This window comes from Vipera berus (assembly GCF_964194415.1).
Source record: "Vipera berus genome assembly, chromosome: 2".
Classification (NCBI taxonomy): domain Eukaryota; kingdom Metazoa; phylum Chordata; class Lepidosauria; order Squamata; family Viperidae; genus Vipera; species Vipera berus.
The window spans coordinates 71,706,311-71,717,356 of NC_138203.1; the positions used below are offsets into that span (position 1 = coordinate 71,706,311).

An 11,046-nucleotide genomic window follows, 5' to 3' on the forward strand; every position below is an offset into this window, starting at 1 on the left:
ATGCAATAGACTGTACATATCTGCACAAGACTACATGCACCTCAAATGCATCAACATTTTGTACAGATTTTATGTGGTTTGTTCGTATACCACTCTTCAGACACTACTGATAATCTATACATAACAAATAAATAACAATGAGCCAGTTTGGCCTAGGGTTAAGGCACTAGGCTACAACACCGGCAACCATGAATTCTAGTTCCATCTTAGCCATGAAAGCCAGCTGGATGTCCTTTGGACAGTCACTTTATCTCAGCAACTCATTTCACAGGGTTGTTGTGGGCAAAATAGGAGGAGAAAGGTATGCTGAATATTGAGTTATTTGTAAATTAAGGCAGGAGATACTGTATCTGTATATATACATATATACACACATACACACACACAATCAGTCAATCAATAAATGTCTGGATTGGAATGACAATACTCTAGACAATATTTCCTTTAATATAAGAATGTATCAGCGGAATTTGAGTGCTGTTTCAAGCTTTGTGCACCAAATTAAATGTCCTAGTCCAAAAGAGAATAGAGTCACCATCCAAAGGGATGCAGCTAGAGTTAATGCTTTTATTTTAACTTAAGCTAATATTTTTGTTTTGTTTTGTTTTGTTTTGGTAGTGGTGAGTTTGGAATACCAAAACTACATTACCAAAATTGCAACTAATAGGACACTATGACCCCAAGACTCGAGTCGCCTCAAATCGTGAGATGGGCGGCATATAAATTTAATAAACAGAAATAAAAGACTCTTTTCTGCAACATCACAAACCTTTTGCTAACAAAAGACAGTAGACCTAAGCACAAGGCTGGAAAGGCAATGAGGAGTAGGGAGGCTGGCAGATAGGAGAAGCAAAGGATGTGGGAAATGCACCAGAGGTGAGTTCAGCGTTAGAAGGAAGCCAGAAATGCAGTGGAGAGCACAGCCATGAATACATATCTGGGAAGAATGTTTGAAGGTAAGGAGACTATGGGGAAAATCAAATAGGTCCTGCACTTAAGGAATGGGACTGGATGGAACATTCAGACTTTTGGCCAGAATCAGGAAAGTTCTAATGTATTTCAGATATGTATTAATATATAGAACGGGAAATTTTCAAACTGGGTTGAATGCCTCTCTATCTGGTGAACCGAGGTCAGAGTGGAGGCACTGGCTAAAGATGCAAAGTGAAAGCATAATCTAAAACTGAAGGGAGACAACTTCACAATGAGATTGTTGATCATTCCTATCCCCACTAGAGCTTCCAAGAATACAGCATTCTATACAAAACATAATTTCCTATCCTTATCTTAATGTTGTTGTTGTTAGCTGCGAAGTCGTGTCCGACCCATCGCGACCCTATGGACAACATTCCTCCAGGCCTTCCTGTCCTCTACCATCTTCTGGAGTCCATTTAAGCTCACGCCTACTGCTTCAGTGACTCCATCCAGCCACCTCATTCTCTGTCGTCCCCTTCTTCTATTGCCCTCGATCTTTCCCAGCATTAGGCTCTTCTCCAGTGAGTCCTTCCTTCTCATTAGGTGGCCAAAGTACTTGAGTTTTAGCTTCAGGATCTGGCCTTCTAAAGAGCAGTCAGGGTTGATCTCCTCTAGGACTGACCGGTTTGATCGCCTTGCAGTCCAAGGGACTCGCAGGAGTCTTCTCCAGCACCACAGTTCAAAGGCCTCAATTCTTTGGCGCTCAGCCTTTCTTATGGTCCAACTTTCACTGCCATACATTGCAACTGGGAAGACCATAGCCTTGACTATACGCACTTTTGTTGACAGGGTGATGTCTCTGCTTTTTAGTGTGCTGTCTAGATTTGCCATGGCTTTCCTCCCCAGGAGCAAGCGTCTTTTAATTTCTTGGCTACAGTCCCCATCTGCAGTGATCTTGGAGCCCAGGAAAATAAAATCTGTCACTACCTCCATTTCTTCCCCATCTATTTGCCAGGAATTGAGAGGGCCAGATGCCATGATCTTGGTTTTCTTAATGTTAAGTTTCAACCCAAGTTTTGCACTCTCCTTCTTCACCCGCAACAAGAGGCTCTTTAGTTCTTCTTCACTTTCTGCCATTAGAGTGGTATCATCTGCGTATCTTAGGTTGTTGATATTTCTTCCGGCAATCTTAATTCCAACTTTTGATTCATCTAGCCCTGCCTTTCTCATGATGTGCTCTGCATATAAGTTAAATAGGCAGGGCGACAGTATACAGCCTTGCCGGACTCCTTTCCCAATTTTGAACCAATCAGTGGTTCCGTGTCCAGTTCTCACTGTTGCTTCTTGATCCGCATATAGGTTTCTCAAGAGACAAATAAGATGGTCTGGTACTCCCATCTCTTTAAGAACTTGCCACAGTTTGTTATGATCCACACAATCAAAGGCTTTAGCATAGTCAATGAAGCAGAAGTAGATGTTTTTCTGGAACTCCCTAGCTTTCTCCATGATCCAGCGTATGTTGGCAATTTGATCTCTAGTTCCTCTGCCTCTTCGAAATCCTGCCTGCACTTCTGGTAGTTCTCGATCCACATACTGCTGAAGTCTAGCTTGTAGGATTTTAAGCATGACTTTACTAGCATGAGAAATGAGTGCAATGGTGCGATAGTTTGAACATTCTTTGGCACTGCCTTTCTTTGGAATTGGAATGTAAACTGATCTTTTCCAATCCTGTGGCCACTGTTGAGTTTTCCAAATTTGCTGGCAAATTGAGTGTAGCACTTTTACTGCACTGTCTTTTAAGATTTTGAATAGCTCAGCTGGAATACTGTCACCTCCACTAGCTTTGTTGTTGCTCAGCTTTTCTAAGGCCCACTTCACCTCACATTCTAGGATGTCTGGCTCGAGGTCAGTGACCACATCATTGTGATTATCTGGGACGTTAAGCTCATTCTTGTATAGTTCTTCTGTGTAATTTTGCCACCTCTTCTTAATCTCTTCTGCCTCTGTTAGGTCCCTGCCATTTTGGTCCTTTATCATGCCCATTTTTGCATTAAACGTTCCCTTCATTTCTCCAATTTTCTTGAAAAGATCTCTGGTCCTCCCTATTCTATTATTTTCTTCTATTTCTTTGCACTGTTCATTTAAGAAGGCATTCTTATCTCTTCTAGCTATTCTCTGGAATTCTGCATTCAATTGGGTGTATCTTTCTTTTTCTCCCTTGCCTTTCGCTTCCCTCCTTTCCTCAGCTATTTGCAAAGCTTCCTCAGACAGCCATTTTGCTTTCTTGCATTTCTTTTTCTTTGGGATGGTTTTGGTTGCTACCTGTTGTACAATGTCGCGAACCTCTGTCCATAGTTCTTCAGGCACTCTGTCTATCAGATCTAATTCCTTAAATCTATTTGTCACCTCTACTGTATATTCAACAGGGATATGATTTAATTCATACCTAAGTGGCCTAGTGTTTTTCCCTACTTTCTTCAGTTTAAGCCTAAACTTTGCAACAAGAAGCTCATGGTCTGAGCCACAGTCAGCTCCTGGTCTTGTTTTTACTGACTGTATAGAGCTTCTCCATCTTTGGCTGCAGAGCATATAGTCAATCTGATTTCTGTGTTGACCATCTGGTGATGTCCATGTGTAGAGCCGTCTCTTGGGTTGTTGGAAAAGAGTGTTTGCTATGACCATCGTATTCTCTTGACAGAATTCTATCAGCCTGTGCCCTGCTTCATTTTGCACTCCAAGGCCAAACTTGCCTGTTATTCCAGTTATCTTTTGGCTTCCTACTTTAGCATTCCAATCCCCCATGATGATAAGAACATCATTTTTTGGTGTTAGTTCTATAAGGTGCTGTAGTGCTTCATAGAACTGGTCAATTTCATCCTCTTCAGCACTGGTGGTTGGGGCATAGACCTGGACTACTGTGATATTGAATGGTTTGCCTTGGATTCGAACTGAGATCATTCTGTCATTTTGAGGATTGTATCCCAGTATTGCTTTTCCTACTCTTTTATTGACTATGAAGGCTACTCCATTTCTTCTTAAGGATTCTTGCCCACAGTAGTATACCTGATGGTCATCTGAATTAAATTCACCCATTCCTGTCCATTTTAGTTCGCTGATACCTAAGATGTCAATGTTCAGTCTTGTCATCTCTTGTTTGACCACGTCCAGTTTTCCTTGATTCATGGATCTTACATTCCAGGTTCCTATGGAGAAAAAATCTTTACAGCATCGGACTTTCCTTTCACCACCAGACATATCCACAGCTGAGCGTCCTTTCGGCTTTGGCCCAGTCGCTTCATTCTTTCTGGCGCTACTAGTACTAGCCCTCTGCTCTTCCCCAGTAGCATATTGGACGCCTTCCGACCTGAGGGGCTCATCTTCCAGCGTCATATCGTTTTGCCTTTTGGTACTGTCCATAGGGTTTTCATGGCAAAGATACTGGAGTGGTTTGCCATTTCCTTCTCCAGTGGATCACGTTTTGTCAGAACTCTCTGCTATGACCTTTCCGTCTTGGGTGGCCCTGCACGGCATAGCTCATAGCTTCATTGAATTACGCAAGCCCCTTCGCCACGACAAGGCAGTAATCCATAAAGGGGCCTTATCTTAATAGAAGCAGGAAAAAAAAAAAAAAAAAAAAAAAAAAAATTGGCCAAACCTGGAAGGCTTAACATGCAGTAGATGTTAATTAACTGTTCCATCATACTGTACTACTAACTTTACAACTGCTATATAATCAGTTGTTTTATTATATTAAAAAACCCCAAGAGTTTATCCATTGAGAATGTGACTACTCAAATGTTTTGTACTTCTAAGTATTAGAAGCATTTAAGCCGTGAACATATTCAACTTTCTTCACATGGATCCCTTTGGCTATTAAAATAACTCTCCCTTACTTTATGTAGTGTATCACCAGGATGGCATCCTCAATTTTAAAAAAAGTGTCTTGCTGGTTTGTGGGCTTTGAACGCAGACAGGATCTGAAAGACTAAGCCATCTGTTGAAAAATCTGACAAGACTGTGCATTTTGGTTGGACAATTCTGTAGAATATCATGAAGCACAACCTGTTCTTAAATATTTTTCTACAACTTTCAACTTTTGAAAACATTCTTAAAACAATAACAAAAATGTATAGATTTTAAACACACTGGTGAACAGACATTTACAGCCTAGCTCTGAGGGTTTTTTAATGTGCGAAGGAGCTCTTAAACATGCAACTCCTTTTCGCAAATCGTAGAAGCATATTTCTCAAAGGGCTATATTTTTTTCTTTTAACAAAAATAAAAATGAGCTGAAGAGACTGGGACAGATGGGCGAAATTGTTCAAGGCATACTTGACCAGCATGCCTAGAATGTGTGAGCTCAAAAACCCTATACATTCAAATAATGCATTGTTTTAAATTCTCTGGGCCTTGCCTTAAAATTAAAGTGACATAGTTTATTTTAAAAAAGGCTAACTCTTAAAATGCCTTGACTTTTAATACATTTCAGTGGAATGTAAAACTATTTCTGTTTATCAGTATTCAGTCAAAGCACTACAATCAGAATTGTAATGTCACATATATAATTTAAAAAATATAAAACACAGTCACATAAAATTCTATATGAATGACCTATTTAGGAAAACTCTAAGATTTGCTACTTCAACCAACCTGTTTCACAATTGTCATACATTTTAATCAATAAATTAACTTTGATATATACATAGACCAAAAGATTACATCTCAGATGCTGCCGAGTTCTTGTTTTTGTATTCCTTACATATTCTTCATAACGGCCAAGTTCATATCACTTAATGTGGCTTGTTTAAAGAAGCTTCTTGGATGAGAAGCAAAATGTTTTTTTTAAAAAAACACCCAAGTTCAGTTGCCTTTTGGAAAAGCACTTTTGGGACAACCATGATCTGGATTGAGAATCTCCATAGACATTATCCATTTTGGTTTTTCATGGCTTACCTTACCTTATTTTTCCCCCCTTTGCTGTGCATTTTGGAGCCTCCAAGTTAAATATTCCAAATTGTTGATATTAAAAAACACCTAACCTTTTTCTCTGTTGTATCACATCAGACTTAACCTTCCCCAAAGATATGTTACGTGAACAGATCAGAAAACTCTATTGTAATAATAATGGCTTACCTTACTGTGTGAAACTGGCCTACTGTAATTTAATCAATAATCCACAATTAAGAAAAACACTGCTTAATGCAATGTATGAACCAGCTAATGTTTTTCCATTATAATCAAATACTGTAGTGCACTGAAACTGAAAGTAAGCTGTCTTATAGAAAATAACTGTATTTTTAATGCTTCTGGCTTATAACTGTCATTACTGGCAAATAGTCAAATAAGAGGCATGTTTTTTCCCTTACAAAACATGTTCTTCAGCTCTTTCCCACATTCCAGAACTAAGAACAGATTGTTTCCCTCACTTATATTTTTTCCTCAGCAAAATTAACAAGATTAGATTAAAAGAAGAAAGTCTCAACATTCATGACAAGACATATTTTTCAAGAATATAACGAACATTTATCTAATTCTGTATTATGATGGCATTTGATAAGGAAATGGTTGTGAAGCCAAGTCACTGTGATGTCAAAATAGCAGCACTATAACCTGCAGTTATGAGAAAATAACCAGAAGGAAATTATTATTATTACAATATAGTCTTCTGATCTGTTCACGTAACATATCTTTGGGGAAGGTTAAGTCTGATGTGATACAACAGAGAAAAAGGTTAGGTGTTTTTTTTAATATCAACAATTTGGAATATTTAACTTGGAGGCTCCAAAATGCACAGCAAAGGGGGGAAAATAAAGTGCTGATACTGTACAGTATGGACAAAATATCCAAGTAATTGGAGGGGATAAAGAAAGAATCTACTACTGGAACAACTATATGCTGTGTGGGTGATCAATTATATCCTAGGCAAGCTAAAATATTTTTCAGGAATTATTCCAATCAGAACTCACAGGGCTCTTTCTCACTGCTGAATTAATATGCTCTCCAGCAGTTTTTTAGTCAGCAAAACAATATGTCAGCACAATGTTGACTGGCCCCATTCAGATCCCCATTCTACCATAAAACAATGTCACTGGATTGCCCTATCCTTATTTATTGTGTACCAGGTTAAGGCAAGGGATTGATGGATTCTCATTCCTCCAAGTGTTAATTGTAGGCCATCAATCACTCTCCCTAAGTGGGTGTAGTGAGTATAGACCAGGGGTCAGCAACCTGAAACAGTGAAAGAGCCACTCGGAACCGGTTCCCTCACAAAAGGAAAAACTGGGAGCCGCAAAAAATGTGTGCGCATGGGCGTACATGCGCGCATGCGCAGAACAGAGTTTGACTGAAGAGTGGAGCCAAGGCGAGATATGCACCTACCCTGCATATTTGAATTGATTGGTTGAACTTTTTTAGTCTCACTTTTTTTTTGGAGTATACATAGCAGAGGACTGGGAGCCGCAGGAGACAGCTGAAAGAGCCGCATGCGGCTCCGGAGCCGCAGGTTGCAGACCTGTGCTATAGACAATAGCTTAAACCGATGGGTTCTAACTCTTCTGTACAACAAGGATTTGTTCTCTATTTACTGTATAAGGAACCCATGCAAGACCTGAGAAATCCTATGCAAAGCACCAATCAGGCATTATCAAGGGGATGACTCTGAAGCCCAGGCCAAATTGGACACGGAGGACCAAACCCAGCAACCAGCCAGAAAGAAGCATAAGTACAGCAACCTAAAGTGACAAAAAATAACTGGAGAAATCCCAACCCCTGACCACACCAGCAACCAAATGGTCAGTGAAGGATTACAAACTTTAGCCATTAAAATTATATAAAATATAAAATTTAGACCTGAAAGAGTGAAGGATGCCTGTCAGGGACGGGAGCTGGGAATGAGGCTAGCAGTGAAAAATTAACATAAAGACATGACAGAAAAAAACATTACGGGGGGGCATGTTTGTGTCTTAATCAGGAGCAAAAGACAAAGAGACATCAGATAAGATAAGATAAGATAAGATAAGATAAGATAAGATAAGATAAGATAAGATAAGATAAGATAAGATAAGATAAGATAAGATAACCTTTGTCATTTTTTTACTGTGGGCACAATGGCACACATCAAAAATGAAATTTAGTTGCCCGCTCTCAAAGTGGAACACATACATGACACACACCTAACCATACTATATACACATATGTATAGACTCACACCCCTACATATACATAACAAAAATATTAAATACTGTCCATCTTGAATATATAATGGAAGGAGGAAGCTTGAGAGTTCACAAGGTTAATGCTGTATGGAATGAAACTATGGCTGAATCTGGGTGTTCTGCTGCGGATACCACGAAGCCTCCTCCCAGAAGGTAACAAGGAAAACAGGTCATGAAGAGGTTGTGTAGTGTCCCAGATAATCTTTCGGACCCTGCTCAAGCAACGCTTCTGTGCTATGTCCTGGATGGAGGAGAGGGAACTGCCAATGATCTTTTCGGCCATCCTCACCACTCTCTGCAACACCTTCCTGTGTGAAGCAGTGATGCTTCCAAAACAGACTGTGATGCATTTCCAACTCCTCTGATAAAATCCAACAGGTAAGATCGGTTCAGCGTTGGAAATCACTGCCAGCTAATTAGCAGCTTGTTTGGTCTTGCTTATTTTAGCTTTTAATCTTCTTTATCTCCAATTTATGCTTTGCTCTTTACAATCCACTAGCTTCACATTATGTCTATTCAATTTTATATATGGTTTATATAGGCTATTCTGTAAACAAACTTTTTTTTCTAATTTTGGAAGTGAGCAATCTACTGAGGTGCCAAGAGGTACACCGTCAAATCCAGTTTCTTATTATCAGTAGAAAATACAAATGGTGGGCACTCCTTTTTAGATTATCTGTCTCTTTGTTAAGAGCATAACCAGGACCATGTTAAAATTCTTCAGTAAAAGCATGAAAGACGTTTGCAGAGGATTTGGCTCAATGTTCTAATTTCCTTCCAAGGCAGATTTGCCTACAATACTTTCCCAAAGCAAATCTACTATTGTCTCTTCAGAGGGAGATTCTTTATTCTCTGCAAGCCAAGAAAAAGGTCAGGCAGATGTCACTGACTCAGAAATATACTACATGGCCTTCAAAAATACAATAATGTGAGACATATAGCTTGGATATTAAACATATCCTTTGCATATTGAAATTATTATGGGTTTTAAACTTGTAAATCAGCCTTAATTATGTCTAAGTGCACATACTTCTTCCTAAATAGATTTACTGGTATGATGGAACTACTTTTAAACTAAAGGAATGTAGGTAACCATGTTTGAGAAACTGTAACCTTTCACCTCACAGATTTCAAATCCATCTTATTCTATGAAATTAAAGAAATATAAATCAATTACAAGAGTGATTCCTGGCTGAATTCACACAATACGCTTATATGTATTTCACCACATACTTTGCTTAATTAACAAACTTCCTGGTTTCATGCAACACACTGAATTAATCATACAGACTGAGTTTGCACAATATGCTAAGCTAAATTTTTGATGATCTTGTACTGTATCATTAGAAAAGGCAGTACAGCAGAAAGCATGCAATATGCAGACTATATGATCAGGCAGATTGAGTGAATAACAAAAGCAATAGGACACTGAACTAGAGGGGGGAAATAAGACAAAGACTTTGGAACAATCGGATAGATATGGTGGATGCCAAGATAACCCAGTGAAAAACCACTGCATTTTTTTCAATAAAGTATTGGAGTAAATATGTCAAACTCAACTCAATATGTCAAACACAGTGAGCTTCCAAAATAGAGCCCAGTAAACTGTAAACTATCAATTCTCTAACACTCACAACAAACCAGTCAGTAGACCAAGCCCTGTAGCACAATTTTATCATTGCAACAATCATGAACTTACACAGATGGGGCAATGAAGGGCAGGCTAGCAAACAGTTCCACAGAAGAAAGGATGGGGCATTATATATATAAATAAACTAGATAGAAGCCATAGATAAGAGGAGAGATGGGATGTGACAGAAAATATATCATACACAAGTGTAACAGCACGTGATAGAATACATCATGGGCTGCAGATCCGTTACCCTATGGATCCAATCCATTATCCATTCGGATAATGGCAACTTGAAGATTCAAAAGGAAACCGGATCCAGTGGACCTTATAAATTGATTTTACAAGATCAACTGGATCAAAACTCGTTTTGAATTCAGAATCCCCCAAAATGGATTAGAAGGGCAGACTGCCCTAATTTCATCCTCATCCCGAGTTAGAAGTATGGGGGGAAAATCCCCCTAATATCCCGCTGGAGAAAGTCCGCCTTCAAACGAAGCTCCGGAGGAGCCAAGGGAGGAGGCGCCGCCGCCCTTACCCCGTTAGCTGCCGCCATCTGCACCACCACCTCGGTGGCCGTCCTGCTGAAGTACCTGCCGTCGCTTCCAACCACCATGGTGCAGCCCTGACGGTCGCGCAGGTCGATGGAGGAGAGCAGGCTCTGGATGAAGTTGGGCAAATAATTGCGCTGACCCTCGAAGATCGCGGTGGGCCTCCTCAGCCCTCCGCCGCCCGTCGGCTTTTGGTCCTCGTACGGGACCGTCTGCACCGTGAGCACCGGGATCGGACTCCCCTCCATGGCGCTCGGCTTCTAGCCCGCACGGGATCCCGCCTACGAGCTTCCTTCGGTCGGCGCGGCGATGCTTCTGCCCGGGGCTCTCCCTTCGGGAGAAAGATGAGTTCCCAGCGCCGCCCCGCCCTGCCCAGCTACCTCACCGCGCCTCTTTTCCCGCCTTAATCCTGGTTCTGCTTCGCCGTCCTGTAGCTGTGCATGGTGTCGAAAGCAAATTTGCTTCAGGAAAGCGAAGAGCCGAGGCTTCTTCCCGCTCGGAGCGCTTGCAGCCGCCCTGTCCGTGCTCTCCCTCTCTGCAATGTCCTCCGGGACGAGCCAGCTGCCCTTTTCGAAGAAGGACACGAGGGGGCTGCCAAAGCCTCTTTGCAGGCGGCAGCCTCGGCCAGTAATAACCCCGGTAAGCGAAGCTGAGAGTTGTTGGGCGCTGCCAGAGATGTAACTAGAGGCTGGGGCGTCTCTCGCTGTGTGTAAAAGACATTTGTTCCAGAGGATCA

At 40.8% G+C, this 11,046-nt stretch overlaps 1 protein-coding gene across 1 annotated transcript in view; it reads right to left on the minus strand.

The window, feature by feature from the left end:
• Nucleotides 1–10,795, minus strand: part of PGM5 (phosphoglucomutase 5) — a 67,044-nt gene extending 56,249 nt beyond the window's left edge. The window contains exon 1 of the mRNA XM_081319369.1: nucleotides 10,298–10,795. Within this exon, the coding sequence (XP_081175495.1) occupies nucleotides 10,298–10,558 (261 nt within the window). The 5' untranslated portion in view covers nucleotides 10,559–10,795. The remainder of the gene's footprint in view (nucleotides 1–10,297) is intronic.
• Between the last annotated feature and the right edge of the window lie 251 nt (nucleotides 10,796–11,046).